At 26.4% G+C, this 23,046-nt stretch overlaps 3 protein-coding genes across 3 annotated transcripts; 2 read left to right on the plus strand and 1 right to left on the minus strand.

Moving 5' to 3' along the window:
* Nucleotides 1–170: 170 nt before the first annotated feature.
* On the minus strand, nt 171–1,259 carry EAF01_004565 (uncharacterized protein; the record flags this gene model as incomplete). The annotated part of the gene is made up of 3 exons (XM_038912819.1): nt 171–343; nt 402–987; nt 1,044–1,259. The coding sequence occupies 3 exons, from the start codon at nt 1,257–1,259 to the stop codon at nt 171–173; spliced, it is 975 nt and encodes a 324-aa protein (XP_038770905.1).
* Nucleotides 1,260–1,616: 357 nt separating this feature from the next.
* Nucleotides 1,617–2,650, plus strand: EAF01_004566 (uncharacterized protein; the record flags this gene model as incomplete). Its single annotated transcript, XM_038912820.1, has 2 exons — nt 1,617–2,074; nt 2,128–2,650. 2 exons carry the CDS (start codon nt 1,617–1,619, stop codon nt 2,648–2,650), a joined length of 981 nt encoding a protein of 326 aa, XP_038770906.1.
* A 3,553-nt stretch (nt 2,651–6,203) lies between these two features.
* Nucleotides 6,204–6,589, plus strand: EAF01_004567 (uncharacterized protein; the record flags this gene model as incomplete). Its single annotated transcript, XM_038912821.1, has 2 exons — nt 6,204–6,243; nt 6,300–6,589. The coding sequence occupies 2 exons, from the start codon at nt 6,204–6,206 to the stop codon at nt 6,587–6,589; spliced, it is 330 nt and encodes a 109-aa protein (XP_038770907.1).
* Nucleotides 6,590–23,046: the final 16,457 nt, after the last annotated feature.

A 23,046-nucleotide genomic window follows, 5' to 3' on the forward strand; every position in this document is an offset into this window, starting at 1 on the left:
GACCCGAAAGCCGGAAATAGGGGTGGGGTAAAGATGAAGTAGATCTGATGATCCCGGGTAAGCATTGCATCCACAAATTTGAAATTCGGTCATGGGCGGGGAGTTTTATTGCAAGAAATTGGCAAATCAAGACGTTTTATTCTACTATTCAACGATAACTAGCATAGTGTTCATGCGGCGCGCAACTTCCTTTGAGATTCTTTCCAATCTTCGACACTCTTTCTCAAACTTTCTGGGCTGACCTCACCAAATATATCCACTCCGAGCCGTGCTGGGAAATTATATCGATGGTTTCGGTCCAAAGAACATATCTTCTGGAACGCATCATCTGGGAGTTCAAAGTCTAGCAATGGAATTAGCTTCGCAAACTTGAGGATATTGAGTATGGAGGTACCACTAACCATGGAAATTATCATTTATACGCTCTGGTGTTACGGACTTTGGAAGAACAATAGTGCCTCTCTGGACAGCCCAGCTGATAAGTAGTTGCGCTGGCTGCTTTCCCAAGCTTTTCGCGAGGGAAATCACGGTGGGGTCATCTACGCCTCTTGGCAAGCTGTATATATTGTTCCCAAGAGGACTGTAGGCGGCCACTGCGATATTCTGGGACTTGTGCCAATTCAACAACTCCGGTTGTTGCAAATAAGGGTGTGCCTCAATCTGATTGACTGCCGGCGGAATTTTGGCAGTATTTAAAAGAGTTTCGACCTTCTCTCGGGTGAAGTTGCTAACTCCAATACTTCTGATTTTTCCCTTTTTAACAAGGTCTTCCAAGGCTGCCCACGTGTCTTTGATTGGAACATCGATTACGATGATTTCCTCTGTTTTGGGGTCAACCGGGAATCTTTCCTTGGACTGTGGAAAAGCAACCGGCCAGTGGATCAAAAATAGGTCAAGATAATCCGTCTGGAGGTCTCGTAAAGATGAATCAAGCGCGGCTTCCACATCTTCAGGCTTGTGATCTGTATTCCATAACTTGCCCGTAATCTAAATACGTTTCAATTAGCACATAATCAGTGAATAAGTAACGTGTCAGTGCTCACAAATATGTCTTTCCTGTCTACCCCTGATGCTTTAATTCCTTCTCCGACTTCCGTTTCGTTCCCGTATACAGCTGCTGCATCGATATGTCGATATCCTGTTTTCAGTGCATGTGCAACAGCCTTCTTGACTTCATTTGGTTTTGATTGCCACGTCCCTAAACCAACCACTGGAATGCTGTATCCTGAGTTCAACTTGATAGAGCGATTGAAGGCCATGATGAGATGAGATTGCGCGAATACCTGCCAGTAATGTTCAATGACACATTGGCAGACACTTGAGATTTTAAATGCAAATCATAGTAACTGTGGATACATCAATACTGCATCAATGATGTCTTTTCGACTTATCCGTAGGCAGGTAGCCCGGGTATGCTTTTCCGTAGGCATTGGTGGATAAAGAACATTTGCAGTTCCGCACTTGATCATAATCGAATGATTTGATTAATCAGACAGATCAGTGTGATATTGGACCTCTGATAAAATGGAGACGTATCTCTCATACATTCAAGTAGAGTTCGTTGAAGAGTTTCTTGAAGTGAAGCTTTGGGTCCTGAGACGTGCAATCAAGTAATGATGACTAATCACCGTGAAGTACCTCCCGAGGGAGTTTTCGTTCCCGTCCCGACTTTCTTTAAGCCATCAACAACACCTCTCTCTACAAATCAAGCAGCAGTAGATTTTTCAACTCAGGTTCAACACAGTATTCACCTTGCGAAGAATGGGATCCGTGGACTTGTACTTCTTGGAAGCACAGGAGAAGCCATTCATCTTTCACGCGCTGAACGATCCGAATTGATAGCTAGTGTTCGAAATGGACTTACCTCCGCAGGCTTCTCAAAATACCCAATCATGGCAGGCGTGCTAACGAACTCTTTAAATGAAGCATTGGAATGGTTAACAGATGCAAAAGAAGCTGGAGCACAATGGGGTCTTGTGCTTGCACCTGGATATTTCGGTCCTGCTGCGAATCAAGAGAACATTCAAGAATGGTACAAGATCGTGGCAGATGCTAGTCCTATTCCAATTTTAATGTAATATTTATCTCGCTCTTATATCGTACAAAACTAATTTACTACCTCTGCAGCTATCATTATCCTGGAGTTACAAACAACATCACAATACGTCTCGAGACTTACACGAAGCTCGCTGCTCATCCCAATATCGTTGGGTGCAAGATGTCCCATGGAAATGTTTCACATCATCTGCAAGTCTCCTTGACGCCGGATATCAATCACGAAAACTTTCGCGTATTCAGTGGGTTCGGCCAACAGCTTGGCCCTATTGTACAATTTGGGGCGGCCGGTGTGATTGATGGGCTTGCTGCAATTTATCCTCGAACAGTTGCACGTCTTTTTGAACTTGCAAAAAAGCGTCCTATTGAATCTGCAGAATTGCAGGAGTTGCTGTCGCTTCAATTCTCTGTGAGCCGCGCAGAGGAATTTGTCGTGAGATGGGGAATAATCGGGATCAAGGAAGGGGTTTATCGAACTTTAGGTATGGGAAATTTGGAAGGTGGGAGATTGCCCTTGAGGGGCAAACTACCTGAAGGGGAATGGCAGTCCTGGCATTGTGCCACTAATGCCATGGATAAGCTTGAAAGTTCATAAGTTTTCACGGCCTATGATATTTTCAATGACTGTCAATCTTTCACATTAGCCAAATCGAATGTTGTAAGTAAAGAAAGGCTCAGATTAAACACATTTCTGAACCAGTTGGCATCCCTTGAGAATCAATTCGTCCAGTCTGGGTTGAACATCCTGCCATATGATGTTCTCTCCATTTCCACTTCATCTCCCCGACATGAATTTCTTTGGTTTATGCGCAAGTCATTTACTTCATCTGTATCTCAAGATGGCCACTTGCCCTCTATTTTTCACTAAACCCTCAAACTCGTCAGACCATGAAAGGACTGATTAAATTACAATAGCTCCTTTTTTGACAGTGTCTTCACCAAGAAGTCCCCTCCTTGCTTGGGATATATTTCACACATCAATGCGCCTCGTGCTCATTAATTTCTACCTTCAAGTCCTATTTCAATTCTCCAATTCTGCCACTCATCAGCTTTTCGCCGTTACTTAATCCTTACCCCGAGGGATGCCTCGGCGCAATCTAATTGTTTTTGTATCATGCATATTTGACATTCAATTGCCACGTAATAATCAGAATCATACTCCCAAGTGAGGAACCAGCTACTTCATTGAAGATCAAATCTCCCACCAAGAATACGTCCACGCAGATTGCTCAAATAATACAGACATTTTACGTCCAGAACAAAAGTCATTGGCCTATCCAAAATGCCGACAACTGGCGTTTGAATTTCCCCATTTTTCGGAAGATGCTCCGTTTATCAACGGATTTGAGTCTCTTGATCAGAAGTCTATAGATGAGCTATGCGAACAAGGAATCGTGGTAGTACCTAGGACGGGTACTTAGGAAGTTCCACAATTGGCCACACATTTAGGAACTATTCTCCGATATTCTCATGGGGTGGATATATTGCTCTTCTCGAATTCGCACAGAATCATGGGAACATTTGTGATTTGGGATGCGTTGAGATCAATTGATCAAGAAATTTGCGAGATCCACCCCAATGTTCAGCGACATCGAACTACTTGGATAAGAGATTACGGAGTTGAAAGAAGACTGGAGAATAGGAAGAGAATGTGGAGATAGAGACTACATAAGTATAAGTTCATTCATATCGTAAAGGGGCCTGTTCCTTGAGACCGGATGCAAAATAGAGTCTTTTCATTAAGATGGATAGTTATGTCATATAGCCGAATTGAACCACTCTCGCTTACTCAACATCTTTCCCTTCACTTATCTTGAATGAATGACCTGAAAATTTGTACCACAGTGACTTAAGAAACTCGACTCCGCAAGAGTTCTCTATCTTGATGTCGGCTTTATGTACAAAGAAACATTTTGCGCTCATGGCGGAAATGGGTACATTAGTTTAGGCGCTGCCGTGGATAGGCTTTTGAGGCCAGGACAACCATAGGGTCTGGCTGCAAACCGGAACAAAAATATATGGATGGTGAATTTCAGAATCTTTCAACTGCCTAGATACATACGCATCCCTTTTGTAGTATTCCATGAAACCAAGATTAGATAAGCGTATCTTCGAATTTCCAGCGGTACCGACAGGATCAGGCTGTGGAGAATTGCCTTGGCAGCAAGATGGTATTGAAGAGGCGAGGAGAAAAGCGCGGGAGGACTTAAATGCTAAAATTGATCAGGATAAGTACCCCGAATAGTCGAGACTCACAAGGAAAGTGTGAAAAATATTGAAAATGGCACTTGGTGAAACGCAAGTGATGAGAGCGGAGGGGTAAGCAGAACGGAGAGAAGTCTAGGGGAAATCTTCTCTCGGTATCAACCAACGATGAAGAGGTAATTATAATGTGCAAATTTGGACAAAATGAGGCACTTAATCCAAACACAAACAAGCTGCAAACAGATGGTGGTGACGATTTCGGTAATGGAAAGGAGGGGATTCCCGTGGATCTGTCCCATCAACACAATTTTCTTCGTCCTAGGAGAAAGAGCAGAGAGACAAACACAAACGTAATCGGTCATCTGGGGTTGATTTCGAGCCCTACAGGTTTATTCGAGAGCTATAGTCGGGCATGTGAGGACTAAGAAGATTGCCTCAACTGACTCTAATGCGACAGGACATGCCAGCGGCTATTTCTATTTTACTGGGCAATTACCAAGCTCCTACTGATGGAAAGGAAAAACGAAAGGGACGGGAGCCAGGACAAGTTGGATGGAAAATTGGATGGTTTTTGGATGATTTTACGGGATGATGGAGAAGAACAGGTGACAAAAGCTGGACCGGATACTTGAGAAGAGCTCGAGTCGGAAACAGATCATAATATGCAGCTTATATATATAGGATATTAACACATGTATTGAAGCTAAGGGACGGATTGGATTGGGTCAATGAATTAATGGTTTTCCACTACACTATGAGGTGGTATTTCCAGTTGATTGGTGTTCCTTTTTCAATATGTTAGGAGTATTAGCCATACTTTATGGTAAAACTAAATCAATTTAGATACTTTGCCCATGATATCTCCTTCAACTCATACTCATTCATTTTAGTTGTGGTTATCGAGTTCCCCGGTTTCATGCCGTAGATTCGGCAGCGATCCAACAACTCCCCCCCGCTAGGCCTGTGCCATGCTGACATTGCAGATGAGACAGAATTTTTAAGCATAAATTCCTGGGACCCAGAATATTTGCAAGACAAAATCCGTCTCCGTACCCGCTGAGGATCACGACTTCACGAGGATCTTGTATCGATGTATTAGTTCAAGTCGACTCTCAATTATTAGTATGCTGCAACTTACAACCGCATTATTGGACGCCGATAATGAAGGGGCTAGGGAGGAATGTAAAATCCGTGCATAGTCTAGATTGTGTTTGTTGAATAGACGCAACTAGAACAATCACTTGTTTCCCCATCACTAGCAAAAATTTAAATAGGATTCAATTTCGATATGCTTTATTTATTTATTGGGATTATCCGTGTGCAACAGGAGATTTCTGAATATCTGTTGTGTCTCACTCGGAAGCCATCTCCAATTGAGACCATCATTGACATGTCGCTCCTTTCTACCCAATTGTCAGTTTCTAGCTTACAAAATAGACGATAGTGCTGTCTACATCTGTGGTGCAATGTAGAATCGAAAGGCGGCGACTTGACTTCATCTGATTTCGGTGCATGATGTGTGTGAAACATTCATCTATGTGGAAAGTTTCTGGCCGGCAGCTACTAGTTAGTTGCTAGCTAGATAACGCACAGAGACTCCGATAAACCGTATTTCGGAGATTCATAATATAACAAAGGTAGCTGTCGAAATTTTCAAATGTTTCTTCCCTCAGTCTGTTCTTGTGCTCCTGCTATCGGACTCCGACAGAAAACAGAAAATTCACATTGTTGTACGGGGTTCCCTTGTAACCTCTAATAAGTCTAAACGTCATCGAAGCCGAGTTTAACAAACAAAATATCAGAAGCTTACTACCTCGAAATTGCTCCCAACGACAAACTCACTCGAAATCTTAGACATTGTGGTCAGTAGAGAGGGGATTCTTTGAGAAGTTTCTAGGGAAAGCAGGAGTTAGCTCAGCAACGCAACGAACGATCTACCAACCATGACATCAACAATAGTTGGGATAGACCATCTGCTTCTTGGTATGTTTTAACGTCATTTTTATTTCAATCCGATCCCGTACTTAACAAAGCCACAGGTACGCAAGAGCTCCTCCTCGCGATTCCACTCCTCATACGTCCAATTCTTCTTACATTTGCTCTGTTTTTTGCCGTGTGTATATTTATGTGCGCAGTTGCTTATGCTTTTATCGCCATTAAATCAAGTTTATATACGATTGTCAAGGATTCGGAAAATATCTGCTCGAAATGGATGAAGAGGATTGTCGCTAGTGATGGATTTATTGAAATAGGGGTATTGGGGTATGTGTTTGTGGTTGCGTTTGGGGTGGGGAGGGGATTGGATTTGGTGCTTGGAGTTTGTTGGTGAGGGAGCGAGGGGGTAATAATGATTAGGACAGACGGGAGGTTACTCTGAAATGAAAGCATGACTTCTAATTTCACAGAGTCAATAGCTTGATGTGCAGTAATCAAGAATGACAAGATGCCTTTAAAAATCTATTCAGCCTTCGGATATGATTATCAGAATGAGAACCCGTCGAGAAAGGGTTGATGGAGTAGATATTTGAATTCTTCTTGACCACTAATATGCTTTTGATTACTGAAGCATCATCTCAAAGCAACAGTTGGCCAATAGTATCAGTAGAGAAATCACATCCTCTTTAAGCTCATTTAGATTCTCAGTAGATAGATGCCAGAAATACCTATAGCCTTCATATTAGGTGGTGTTTGATAGCCGAATTAAAAATTGACCGGTAATATTTCATATACTATTAGTAACTGATAATATTTAAAATATTTAAAATAAAAGTATGTTTAATGATATTAAGTATAGTATTTAAAATATTTTAAATATATTATTTGAATTTATTAATAATTAATGATAATTAATTAAAAGATTTTAGAATAATTATTTAATTTTTTTGATAATAGAATTTAATTTAGAATTTGAAAAGAAATTTAAATATTTCTGAATTGAATTCAATTAATTATATTTAAAGTTAGTGAAGAAAGTAAAGATTATAATTATTTAATTATTTAATTTAAAATTTAAATCTTCAAATAATATAAGTTTATTATTTATCGATAATAACCCCATATAGCATTATTCCATATATTAATACCTCAAATGTTAAAAGTGCTAATTGAAATCTAGTATATACTATTTCAAATCGTTTTGATTTTGAAAATATTGTTATTCTAGTTTTAATTTGAAAAGTGTTAATTTAATTCAAATTTATAAGAATATTAATATTTTAGTTTTGATTAAAAATATAAATAAGAAGAAGAAGAAGAAGAAGAAGAATAAGAAGAAAAAGACTAAGAAAAATAAGAAAAATAAGAAAAGAAAACACAAAAAAAAAAGAGAGAAAAAGATATTTATAAATCTAAAAAATTAAAAAAGAGATCTTAAGTTTGTAGATTTGTAATTTATAATTATTTAATATACTTTACATTATATTATAATCAGAAAATAACTTTTAGAATCAAAATGATATATGATTTTTAAAATTAGAATATTAAATTAATTTAAAACTAAAATATTAAATCAATTTGAGATTAGAATATCAAATCAATTTAAGATTAGAATAGTAATATTATTAAAAAAAGTTGAGATTAAAATATCAAAAATGCTAGTTAAGGTTATTTTAATTATATTCCTGATATTTAAGGTATTAATACATAGAATAATATTATATGAGGTTATTACCGATTATTTATTAACTTTTGAAATATTAAAAGATTATTATTTTATTTTTTAAATTCTAACTATATTTTTGAGAGGTAATATATAGTATCTATAGTATATAAAAAGTTATTCTTTTTCAATATATAGTAACGTAACTTATAATGAACCGAGTCATATAGGGAACCGGGTTACAAAATTCAATTCTCTCTATATAATCTTGTTCTACAAGCTATACATTCATTCAATTCTAATTCTAAATTATTTGAATTACTCTTTAGCTTTTCTTCTTTAATTTTCTTTTCTAATTCTTCAATTAAACATTTATATAATCATTCTTATGACTTTTTCTTTTTAGATTTTTCCTCCACTTTATATACCATTTTTAGTACTTCCTTATTATTAAAGATAAATTGACCTTATAATTTGATTCTTTTACTTTTAATTCTTTTCTTTCGAATCTCAATTACCTTCTAAACATTAGCAAACTATTTCCGAAGTAGGGCTATCTTAGTATTTTGAGATTTTATAAGCCTAGTCATTCTTTTGACATATCGACAAGTTAGTAATACAAGAGAATCATTATTTACTAGAGCTTTATTAAAGGTCTGATTTGTTTGTTTTAACTCTGTCCCATCTGAAGGAAAGCTCCTAAATATAGATAAGTCTAGATCTTGATTGGAGGTTCTCATTTATAAAGTGGAAGATTGTTGGGAGGAGTTAAATGATAATGAATCGAGTACTTTTCATAAGGCAAAAGGTATTAAACCAGCTCCTCTCCAACCAGCTTTAATATTAAAAGAATTCAGTGCTTTTTTTCTAATATTTTAAAAGAGTTTTACTTATTCAGTTCTTTGAATTCGCTTTACACTAGTTCGAGAATATCGATCAACCTTTAAAGTATAATATCATTTTATTGACCTATATATTATAATATCAAATGATTAAAGTAAATGAAAGTAATAAAAAAGTAATATAAATAAATCAATATCCTCCTCTATATAGAAAGAAATAAAGCTACTTATAATATAACTTAAATAACCATTTATAATTAAAAGTCGAGGTTAATTATCTAATACTTTCTTGAATTCTAATTCGAAAACTTTTTTTAGTTATTTTAATTCATAACTATTTGAGATTCATTTATTCATATTAATAAAGAACTACCAGCTTTAAGATATATCCTTTAGAATCCATACAGAATTTGTATTTTAAGCCTTAAAAATGATTATAAATAATAAAGCCTTTCCAACTATATTAACACATTCAAATACAATTATTCATTCTTGCTTACTAATTATAACTTTCTAATTCAATTTTTAAGTAAAATCGACTATAATACACATACTTTGAGTACTTCCAATTCCAAATCCGATTTCGTTTATATTATATATATCATCTAATTCATACTTTCGTTTAATAAGATATATACGAAATACGTTAAACTAAGCCTGAATATTCTCCGGTGTTGTTTTTTTAGTTTAATTAGATTCTAATTAATATGAATAATATATCTTAAGTTCTGAATATCGTTTTTAAAATCTATAGATTTATTTATGATTTATAAATAGAATTTTTATTAAGGTAGGAATTCGAGATAATACAATCTAAATGTATCAAAGATGAATTTCGTTGGTCATTTTCTTTACTAATATAGGTATAATAGGGAATCTAATAATGGTAAATTATGAAATCTATTATACAAGAGTATTTTCTTTTATATTTGAAAGAATTTGAGCCATTTCGTGGGATTGAGTATGTAATTTCCTTTTAACAACCCTAGCTATAAGAATTGACTTAGGAACTTCAAAATACTCTACAACCTTTTTAATTAATTTAAATTCCTTCAATTGAAGTACAATAATAAAATTCTGTATCTTCTTTTCAATTTGAAAAAGCATAAAAGATGATTTAGTATACATAACAAAATTTGTTGGGGTTTAAAGTCAATAATGAGCTAAATATGACCCGGTTTTTTATATGACCCGGTTCACCATAAGTTATGTTATATAAAAAATTTATATGATAATAAATATTAGTATTTGACTAGTAGTTTTTGAATACTATATATCAAATACGAAATTTATAATATTTCATATTTCATATACTATACTTCAAATACTATATATACTAGAATTAATTCGACTATTAAATAGGCCCTTATCATTTACTCAGAATAGGGTAAATCGAGTACTCTACTTTCGGGCCACCCCTATTTTAAGTTATTCTTTATTACCAAAAATCTCAAAAAATGAAATTTTTAATTTTCTTATTTATAAATAAAATTTATTGAAAATTTATATATATATAATTCAGATCGTTTTGAATTTAATCTGAAAGTATTAGATTTTTAGGATTTTTCTATATTAAGATTTAGAACTTCAAAATATCGATTTTTTAATTCATATAAGAATTATATTGTCACGGGTTCAATACGTAGTTATATGGATGCCTAAGGCATCCACCCTCTATATAGTCGGCACCTCTCCGCCTCCTTCTTCACTCTTTATAGAATATCATACATCTTACCTAGTACCTATCTCTTACATCGTGATAAGTATCTTTTCAATATTATATTAATTATATTCTGTTTAATAAACTGAACAAATATTATATAGTATATTTGAATAATGTTCTTATATATTCGATAGATAAATTGAAATATAAAAAGTATATTCAAATTATAATATAAAAGTTAATAAATATTAAATTGCAAATTAATATAAACAAATATAAATTTAAGATTATTTTTATTTATTATTTAGAATTAATAGTTATAATTAAAAATATATAGATAGATTCTAAAAAAGTTATTATAATTATATTTTAAGAATAGTTATTTTTAATAAAAGATTTATAATATTTTTTAAGGTTTATTAATTTCTATTAATAATTTATAAAGAACTTTTCAAAGGTTTACTAATCTTTTTATGATTTATTATAAAAGAATATCAATTGGTTTTGGAATATATTATATAGGAATGTTTTCATTATATTCAAGAATATATTTATAATAATATTAATTCTTATATATTTTGATTATAATAAATAAACAATTCTGAAAACAAATGCTTCGAATTAAATATTAAGGGGAGTATTTTCCTAATACAATTCTAATAATCTTTTACAACTAATAATTTACTTCTTAATAAAGTACTTTACAACAAAATATAATTATGAAATTTATAATAAAAAACTTTTTATAATTATTAAGTTTATAAAAAAGTAATAATCAAAACTTCAAAATTTATAGTAGGAATTTAAGATTCTTATTAATTATAAAAACCTAGAATATTTCATTATAATAAAGGCTTTAAATTAATAACAAATCTATTAATTTGAGTTTCTTTTTTATTATAACTTTTATATAATCTATCAATTAGAATCTAAAGCTATTCAATCAAATATTTTAAATCAAAAAAAAAAGGATAAATCAAATTTTATAACTAAAAATAATAAATATTTGAAGAATAGGAAGTATATAGTTTTACTAGCAGATAAATTCAATATTAACTTTTATAATAAATTAAAAGCTAGTATTTATTTAGTATTAATAAATCTTATAGTACCTATAAAAAATAAATTAATTAATAAATTAACTAATAATGTTTATAAAAGATTAGATATGACTTATTAACTTATTATAATAATTAAGGATTAGTATATACACAAATTGTCGGAACATATAATCAACATCATAACATTATATGTTACGCTTTATTCTATATATATATAAAGTACATAAATAAAGATAATACATATATATAAATATAACAATTCCCTTTTTATATGAAGAGGGTAGATAAAAATAAACAATTTTTTTATTTATATATATTATGTATATATATCTTACTAAATCTACCCAAAAATAATTAATAATTAATTAGATTTAATCATAAAACAATAAGATTAAACCTAATAAAAAGAAATATCTTTTAAAAAGACAAAAAAAATTGTATTAGATTAAGTTTATATACAATTTATATAAAAGAATTAGAATATTATATTTTCTATATTATCTTTTTAAATTATATATTAAAAAGAAATCTTTAATTATAATTATAATTTCTTTAGAATAATTTAATTTATATCGATTCTATTTACATCCATTACACTCTTATATTTATTTATTTATTTATTTTAATTTACATCCAGAGAGCAAGCCGCAGGGGCTCGCCATGACCTCCCAGGGGGTACTAGGAATGGACTATACTAGCGGGGGTGTTGGCATAACCATGCGTTCCATTTTTCTATAACTATAATACAAACCGGAGGAAAAGCGACTAAAAGTGTTATATATATTCCTGCCACTTATCTTCCATTTATAATATCAATACTGTTTAACCTATTTTATATTAAGTAGCCCAAATTTAAAGCTAATTATAGGGTCTTATATTATTAGTTTTTATTTAATACAATTTATATATAATAATAAAGAAAGAAAAACAATTTTAAAAAGGGTATAATCTCAATTAATAATATAAAAGTAAAAGATTAAAGAATTTTTAAAGAAACTAAATATAATTGTTCGAAGTGATTAATAATTATTAAAAAGATTACAAAGTCTATTAAAATCTTCAAAAAAAAAGAGAAATAATTAATTAACGTAGTTTATTAGTGGATCGGTTATATTAATGGATCGGCTACTTTTATCTCGAATTATTACTTTAAAGCTATATTATTTAATAACAATTAAATCAATTGATTAAAATTATTAAGAATTTAATAATTTAGGATTTATTATATTATTTTGATAAATTTTTATATTATAATCTATCTTTCTGTATTTACTACAATATCAATTAAAAAATACTTCCCTATTAGAATTCTCTTCTTTTTAATATTTATTATATTAAATCTAAATATTAATTTTTTATTGAGATAATATATCAAAAGCCTTTTATTTAATAAATACTTTTCCTTAATATAATTAAAAAAAATTATATATCGATATTTACTTAATATTTCATTTGCTATTTAAAGTATATGATTCTTTGTATTTAAAAATATATTTTTATAAATTAATTTTTCTATACCTTTAATTAAAATTAGTATAATTTTAAATATAAATGTAAAAAAGCTTACTTGATAATAAGTTATTCAAAATTTAATTAATATTGATTAAGAAAAAGCTTCAATTGGGTTACAAAAGGTTTGAAAGATTTATTAATCTAAATTGAAAAAGGAAAGGGTAGATATATAAATTCGAATATTTAATTTCGAAAATATAATTTTAAAATTAAATAGAATTAAATCTGTTCCTCGAAATTCTAATTTCATATTTTAAAAAATAATTGATTCTTTATATATAGTTTTAAAAGCTATAAAGAATTCAACCTTCGAAATATAATTAATATATACCTTAATAAATCTATCAATTTGATTATTATATAAATATTTTAAATTATTAAAATAATTAATATCAAATAATTAAATTAAATAACTTGAATATAATAATAAATATAAATATATAATATTATTCTCTTTATAATATATTTAAAAAACTATTAATTTATAACTTTTATACCTATTTAATACTAATATTCAATATTTACCCTTTCTTCGATTCTTAATATATTTATCAAAATGTTTCAATTATTCTAAATTTATCTCATTATTTATTCATTCATTAAATGTAGATTTAATAGTTTATTCTATAAAAAGATTGATTTCAATATATTAATTAAAAAAATAAACCTATCCCTAAATCATTAAAAATAGGGGAATAGTTTCATTCTCTCCATTTCCATATATTATTACTATAGCCCATTCTTAATTGCCTGATTATATAAATTTATTTCTACTATATCTTTTAATATTAATAACAACCATTACTATACATATAATTCCCATTATAAAGTCTATTTATCGAAATTATAGAAATCTTTATCCAAAATACTATATTTCACTCATATATTTACAACTAATTAAAACCACTCTTTAATAAATTTAGAATCCTTATAAAAAGCTTTTTGAAAGTTATAAATATAATTAAAACATATCTTTAATTCAATTCAACACTTTACAAATCAATATACCTAAAGCTTTTTAATACATTTTGTATTTTTTGATTCGAAAATATAATTTATTATATTTTCTACATTCTTAAATTTAAATAAAAAACTTTTCAAATCTATATTAAGAATATATTGAATAAATACCTTCTCTTTTAATTTAATTAAATTATAACTTTTTGATTAACTCTCAACTATATTAAATTTACTTCGAATTCTATTATTCAATATAATTCAAAGTATACAATAAAATTGAACTGTCTTTTGAATTGATAATTTTTTATCTAATTCAATAGCTTAAATAATTAAAATTATATATATTTCTTTAAAATAAATTTTTATAATTAATCATAAAGAAAATATATATTAAATATAAAATAATAATTTAAGATAAAAGTAATCAATCCACTGATATAACCGACCCACTGATAAACTATATTACATTCTTTATATCTTATGAAATTGAGCCGGATTTATTCGACCTGTTGTTGAATTAAGTATAAAAGTATTAGTAAAGCATTAGATGCTTAAACTCTTTATTATATCCATAAGAACATTCTAAAGTGACGTTATTATATTAAAAGTGCCGATAATAGAACGTAAAGTTTCTATATTCAATCCTAAATACTACTAATTACTAAAAAATAGAATAAAAAAAGGCAAATTCTTTAAATTCTTTAACTTAATAATTAAAATATTAATAACAATATCGATTAATAAGAATAACCTTGTTTTTCTTCTACCATCTTTATTTTACTCTTTATCTAAGAATTCTAATTGTTAAACTTATACCATTAATAATAAAAAACAATAAATTATTATTTTCAATATAATTATTACAAATACTCAAATTAATAAGCTAATTAGCCTTTTCGTTTTTAAGGATTTTAATATATTCAAATAATTATTAAATCACTATTTATTTATTCTTTATAATCTTATAATAATATAGAAATATTTATTAAAATAAATCGGAAATATTATTCCTAATATACCAAATAATTGATATATTATCGATATACATAATAATCTATTCAACCAGCTTTAATCGAATAGCATACTCCAAGCCTTTTAAAGTATCCACTACCTTAGCATTAAAAATGTACAAGAGCAAATTAATCACCTTATAATTGAATATTATTAAAAGTTATCCCCAATAGATTATATAATCATAGCCAATTATTTTTTACCTTTAATAATACTATTTAATATTATTTAAAAAGACTATAATATAATTATTAAATAGACAATTCTATTATTATATAAATTTAAATAACTTATAATTGTTTCTTTTTTCATGCTTTTTATAAGGTTAATACAATTCCCTATAGAAAAGTGTAGTAGAGAAAGTATTAATCTTAATGCTTTCGGGATTAATTTAATTAGTTTACAAAGATTAATATTATTCATTTTATATTAAAATAACCATACTAAATGAATTACTAATAAATAATTTTCGTCTACCTTATAAAATTAAAGTATGAATCTTATTCATACTTATTTGAATACTAGCTTATTAAACAATAATTCAGAATCTTTTAGAATTATTATAATTAGAATTATATATTAAACAAGTAGAACTCTTTTTATTGTTAAAATAATTGTTCAATCAATTTTGATAATATAATTACCTAGTCTTATACTTATTATTATACTATAGACAATTTCCCCCATTCAATTTGACTTTATTCAGCCTATATACTATACCTTGAATTTATAAAGGGTAAAGAATAAAATATAAATAATTATTACTTTATATAACATTACAGTTAATAAATTGTAATATATTTATATAAACCCTTTAATATACCTTACAACCTTACAAATTTTCGTTTTTTGTTCTACTATATATTTTCAAGAAAAAAAACTTTTAATTGAATTAGATTTTCATTTAATATAGAACTAATTAAACAATTTTATTATCTATTTTATTAATCAAATGAATTATTATCTTGTTGTTTACCTTTAGATATAAGGTATATATTTCTCTCCTTTAGAAAAGGTATATCATTTCTAATTTTTCTAATATAAATATTGTATAATTTCTTTTATTCTATTAAAAGATTTAACAAAGATTATATTTAAAGAGATTAATATTTTTATATATATTCTTAAATATATAATAGATATAAATATTGTTAGTATATCTGAAGCATAATTTAATATCTTGATTTAGAAGTTTAGTAAGATATAGAATATATAATATAAATAAAAATAAGAAGTTCTGTAGGGTATTATACTTGATATAGCTATATTCCATAATTACATTTTCTAATTAAATTTTTATTAAATAATTATTTAAAAAGATTTAGATTAATTATAAAAGGAAATAGGGTTACTCTTACTAATATATATATTTTAATAATTTGTTCAATAGAAATATATTGAATACGTTTTATACATTTAATATAATTATTATAACTTCTTATTTATAAATAAAGGCTTCTTCAATATTATATATAAATGAAGTAATTAGGTTTATTATTGTTTATTTAGAAAGCACTTCTTTATATTAAAGACTAAATATGCCTGCTATTATTATAATCCATAAAATATATTGAATAATTATATATTTCAGATTCTTTGAAATATATAAAAGTAAAGCTATTAATTATTAGGATTATACTAATAATTTGTTTTTCTTTTTGATTTTAGAGATTATTATTATTTCTGTATATCTTCATTTATCTAAAAAGTAGTTTAATTACAAATATTGATTAAAAATCCTAGTGATCACCAGTTCAATAAAACCCTAGCAAATCTTCAAAAGGTAGATAATAATCTGATTAGATTTTAATAAAATGCTTAAAACTTTTATAACACTTTTTTTTACTTCTTTAAAGAATACTTTTATACTTTATAAAAGTTTGTTAAATATATGATCTAATTAAAATAAATTTATTATAAAATCGTTGCTATTATTGAAATACTTGAAACCCTTCTTTTATAGAATTCAGATCTTTTTAATAATATTTTCGATTACTATGTTATTAATAATTAGGGGCAATACTTTAAGGTTAATAATAAGTTTATATTAACTAATTATTTTATATAGGTCTTTATTATAATTTATCTTATCAATAATTCTATACTAATATTAACTTTTTGTTTTTCTGATTATAATTATTAATCCCTATTGTTAGTATTCTACTTAATCGATGCTCTTAGCTCTAACTATTTTATAGTTTTGATATACTATTTTGTATTTGTTTATTTATTAAGAGGTAGAGTAATCAAAAGCATTTTTCTTCTTTTTTATTAAGCGAATTGCTAATTCAAATAAAGAATTTAATATTTCTACTAATTTATTAATCTACTTTGTAGATATATTAATTAAACTTGAAAAATAAGGAACTTTATTCTTTATAATCTTTTGAAAAATCGAAAGGCCTTTTTTATTGATTATATAACTAAAGGACTTAATAATAAATAAGATAAGGTTTAGGATTATAATTATTTATATTTTACAGTTGAAATTGCTTTTCAGATTAGTATTAATAATAATATTAATGAAAAGAATATTAGAGAAAATTAGATTAATTATATAACCTACTTTGTAAATAAAAATCCCTAAAATTTCGATAAAGTTTACTTCATTTGAAAGAGATTATTCTATAAGGAGAGCTCTTTGGCTAATCGAAGTTATATCAAACTCGAATAAATTATACTTGATATTAAAATCGTTATCTATTATTATATAATCGAGAAATGTTATAGAAACTATTAGATTCATTATTTCCTTAATGTCTAGTTATTAGTATATATTAATAATCTATATATTATTCACTTTTATTTAGAGAAGATCTTAATATAATTAAATACATTTTTGTTGAATATATAATCGCTTGTTTTTATATATATATATTATTATTCTTAATCTTTCCTTTTCCCTTTTAAAACTATTTAGACTATTTTAGCTATTTATTAATATAAAAAGGTTATAGCCTAAATAATTCTAGATTCGAGTTTTAAAGTATATAAAGGATTTTTGTATATATAGGACCTTTAAATTTTATTTGTATGTTATTTGTAATATTATAATATATACTTCTATCTTCTTCTGTATATTTGCCTAGCCGATCTGTATGGATTGGGTTGTGATTGTTTGATAGTTGGCGCTACAGTATCGAAAGGAGTGACTACTTATTCAGATCGATATCGATATTCATATTGGTATGCTGTGATAATATGACATTGAAGAGCGTTTTTTTATTTAGGCTGCTCTTATTTGAACACTTCCTTTTAAAATAATAGAAATTCTTGAATAAGTTGTTAATTGAAAAGATATTCTAAAGAGTATATTAGAAATTGTTTAGGTTTTCATATATAATAATATATTCCTTATAAATAAAAAAAGATATTTCTATTATTATATTTTAAGGAATCATTATAATCAGAATAGCTATTTTATTAGCTAATTATCACGGGGCCGGCAGGCAAGAATAAGGCTCCAGTAACTTTGCCCTAATATAATAAAGTTATAGTGATTCAGATAATAGATTCAGATTTTAGAATTAAGATATAGCTTGAAGAACTATAATATAGAATCTTCCAAATTGAAGATATACAGAATTTTCTTAAACGAACTAGTCCGATCAGGTTCTAGCTTACTTGCGCTCTAGTATAAGTACCTATTCCGGACCTTTTCGAAAGATCTAATATGTTATATAATCTTATATTATAATATTACCCCTATTTCAAGAGTCAAGCTTTATTAAGGTAAGGGTATTATAATTCGATAGTCTATAAGTAGATAGTATTTAATTAAGTAAGTCCTGATTTATTAGAATATCTTTAATAAAAATTACAAATTAGTTTTTATATATTCTTTAGGTAACTTACAGATTTTTCAATTAATATTTTATAATTGATTTAATGGATAATATATTTCAGATAAGGTTCTTTATAATCTCTTTTCTTTTAATAAAAGTTCAAAATCTTGGCAGCTTTGAATTGCTCTAAACCATTGACTTCAATAGGTGGTGGTGATGGGTTATACTGCTTAGGAATAGAATTATCATATATAGGGTATAGTAAATTAATATGAAAAACAGGATGAATTCTTATTAAGGTGGGAAGTTCCAGTTTATAGATATAAAGATTTATCGGGTATAGGATTTTGAAGGGTTTAAGGTTTTTTCAATCAAACTTCTTTATAAATATAGAGTCTTGATATTTCTAGTGTTTAATTAGATTAGATTACTAAGCAGGTATTTATAGATAAAGGAACAATAGGCATTAGTATTTTTCGAATATTAGGTTTAATTAATAATCAATTTGATCTATAAGTGTAAGGAAATGGCTTTCATTTTAGCAACAAATTCTTCAATATTTTGTATAATAGAATAATTATTTTGAAATAATGTAAGCTTAAAGTCTAAACAAGAATGAAATCTGTAATTAAATAAGAATAAAATTATTTAAATGCTTTTGAATTAAACATTATTAATGAAGAACTTAGTAAATAGGAATCATTTTGTTTAATTATCTTATAAATAGATTATATATAATTGGAAATATTATTTTAGTATTATATTAATTCTTTCAATTTATTTATTAGTTTTAGAATAATAAGTAATTAATAGTTTGGCGGTAATAATATAATTGTTAAAAATAGATTGTAAAACTTTTAAATATCCTTTTAGAATAAATGAATAATCTTTTCAAAATTGTAAATATTATAATAAAACAAGAAATATTTCATTTAAGTTAGTCAATCGATTATCATCATAATTATATTGAAATTAATACTTTTGAACAGATATATAATGAAATTTATTAAGATATTTTATTAGATTCTCTACAAGATTAAAAATAGGCGAAGAACTTCTTCCTAATCTTTACAGTTTGGGATTGCGTGGTGGCAATTATAATAATTGCAAATCCATTATATAATATAATTATAATATTCAGGCTAATAATAATCTCAGAATAATAATTTAAAGGTTTAAATATAATATAAGTAACCAATAGCAAAAGATTTATAATATAAATAAAGTAAATAGGTTTTCAAAGGGTTATAATCAGAGATATATAATTTCCTTTAATAGTACAATAGATTGTTATTTTTAATACATTTAATGAGAGTGATTTTCAAATGTTTTAAAGATCCCTTTTGTAAGGATTTCAGAATAGATTTAAATACAGGATTGGCTTGGTAGCCTTTACAGAATAAAGTAAGCAAATTGTTAAAAAGATTTAAAGAAGTTTTTAAATCTTTTATTAATATTATAAGGTTAAATATAAATATAACGAATAGAATAATAGATTCTATAATATTACCATTTTCTAATAAAGTTATTCTAATATTGAAATATAAATGATTAATAGTATTAATAAAATTAAGGTTTCTTTGATTATAAATAATTATAGTAAATTGTACTTTCTTGATAATCTTGATTTTAATCGAGATAATAGTAATAGGAAATAAATTAGAATCCAGGTTTTTTTATTTCAAAATAATATAATTTTAATATAAAAGATATTCATCCCCCTTTTTAAAGAAATCTTTTAACCTTTTAATTAATATATCAGGTTTGGTATCTAACTTTTCAAAGTAATAAATAATTCGAAAATTAAATTGAAATTGAAATAGAAATTTAAATTAATAAACTTGATGATAATTTAGTAGCTTTATTATAATAAAATACTCTAAATTTCTATAATTAATAATTATCTAAATTAATAATATAATACCCTTTAATTCGAGATGTTATTTTTTAAAATAATAAATAATAATTAGCAATTCTTTATTATAAATCTTATAATTATATTCAATTATCAAATATTTTTTAGAAAAAAATGTAATAAGTTTTAGTATTCTTTTATTATTATATTGAAAAAGAACTTTAGTAAATATATAATCGAAGGTATTGATTTTCAAGATTATCTCTTTTTTTCAATCAAAAGAAGTTAGGATAGGAGCTTTAATAAATACTCTTTTTAATCAATCAAATATATTTTAATAGGTAAGGTTTTATAAGAACGAAATGTTCTTTCTAATTAGATTTACTATTAGATTGATTATCTTTGAAAAGTCTTTAATAAATTATTAATAAAAATTCGTAAATTTAATAAAAATTCGTAAATTTAATAAATATTTGAATATTAATTATTGTTCACAATAAAGGAGCAGGCCAGTGGAATGCATGTATTATTGACTATGTAGATTAATTGTACTAAGGTAAAATCTAACTACGAAGTGGAAGTGATATATGCACAGTAGCTTAGAGCACGTGCCACAACTTCCAACAATTATAATAATAAACAATCTCTAATTTATAATTATTTAAATTTTCTTTAGATTTATTTAAATACTATCTTTTTTTATAATAAGGTTTAAGAATTTGATTTTAAATTTTAGGAATTTATATTTCTCAAATTTGACAAACAGGCTGGCTTTTTTTAATACCTATAAAATCTTTTGGATATAATAAATATATTCTTTTTAGGTTCGATTGTATATCAGGATATTGTTTAAATAGATAGTATAAAATATATTCAAATATTTTTGTAAAGAATTATTAATATATTTTTAAAAGGTTATAAATGCTTTTGTTAATTCGAATAATATAATTAAGAATTTGAATAAATTAAATTAGATATAGAATATAATTAGATATTCTTATTCTTCTTTTATTCTTATATTATTGAAGATAGAAATGATATTAATTTTATTGAAATATTTTATTCTTTTTAAATTATTTAAAGATTCTTTTATTAATAATAGGGGATATTAATTTTTAATAGATAAAATTTTTAGAGTATAATAGTCTATATAAAATTAAAGGTTTTTATTAACTTTCTTAATAAATAGAATAAATGATATAGTAGGAGAAGAATTTAGTTGAATAAACCCTTTTTTAAGATTTTTCTTTAATTATTATTTTAAAGCTTTTAGTTTGGTATGGGATATAGAATATAGGGTACTAAATAATAAAACAGTTCCTTTTTAAAGTTGAATCTTGTAATTATAGGGCTGATAGAGGAGTAGCTTTTTTATATTTTTCTAGTTTTGAAATTCAAATGATAGATTTTATATATTAAACTTTTTTTATTTATTTAAAATATTATTGATTTGTTTTATTAATATTTAGAATATTTTATATTTTCGATGAATATAAGCTAAATAAGTTTTTAAAGAAATTATAGTTATATTTCGATTTTCTAATTCTTTAAGATAAGCTAATAAATATATAGATTAAGTTTTTGAAGGGATGTTAGGTAGGGTTTTAATATGAAATAAATGGGATGAAGTATTATAGAACTTGTAATAGAATAAACTATTGAATTGGAATAAATTAATTATAAAGTTAATATATAGATTGTATTTTTTAAATTAAATTATTTTTAATATAATAGAGTAACAAATTAATTCGGTTATATATAAAATAATTTTCTTTTTGGTATAATTATTGATTCTAAGTTTTATATAAATATAGAATATAATTCAATTTTTTAATAAATTTTTTTTATTAAATCCTATAATTTCGAAAGTAGTAGATAATTGTTATATAGATATTTTTAGGATAATATCTAATTTTAATTAATAAAAGTAATTCCTTTATATTTATTATCAATTATAGTATAAATTAGAAGGTCTTTCTTTCTTATAAATAATTTGATAGGTAGGATTATAAGATTCGTATGGTTATTTAGTTTATTTTTTAATGGAAGGTTATAGATAGTAGTAGTAGATAGATGGAGAGTATATAGAGGATTGTCCTAATTATAGTTTAAATTAGATATATTCTGTTTCTCAAATTAATTAAATTGATTAATGAGTGGAAAGGAGAGTAAGATAAGGAGCATATAGAGCCCCAACCTTTTAAAAGATTATTCGATATAGAATTGTTTTTGATAAAATTAATTATAATAATAGTGATTTGGAGCTGAATAGAATAAATATTAGGATATAGATAGTTACGAACTAAGTAATTAGTAGAACTATAATGATAATATTTGCTATATTCTTTTTATAATAAACTATTGCTAGCGATTTATTATTGAGAATTGAAATCTATTGAATCTTTAATGGAGATAGGTGGGGGAATTACTTTTCGATTATAGATTAAAATGGAAATAGAAATGTAAACAGGTTGAAACAGAGTAATAATCAGATGGTTA

This window comes from Botrytis porri (genome assembly GCF_014898465.1).
Source record: "Botrytis porri strain MUCL 3234 chromosome Unknown BPOR_006, whole genome shotgun sequence".
In the NCBI taxonomy this organism is placed as follows: domain Eukaryota; kingdom Fungi; phylum Ascomycota; class Leotiomycetes; order Helotiales; family Sclerotiniaceae; genus Botrytis; species Botrytis porri.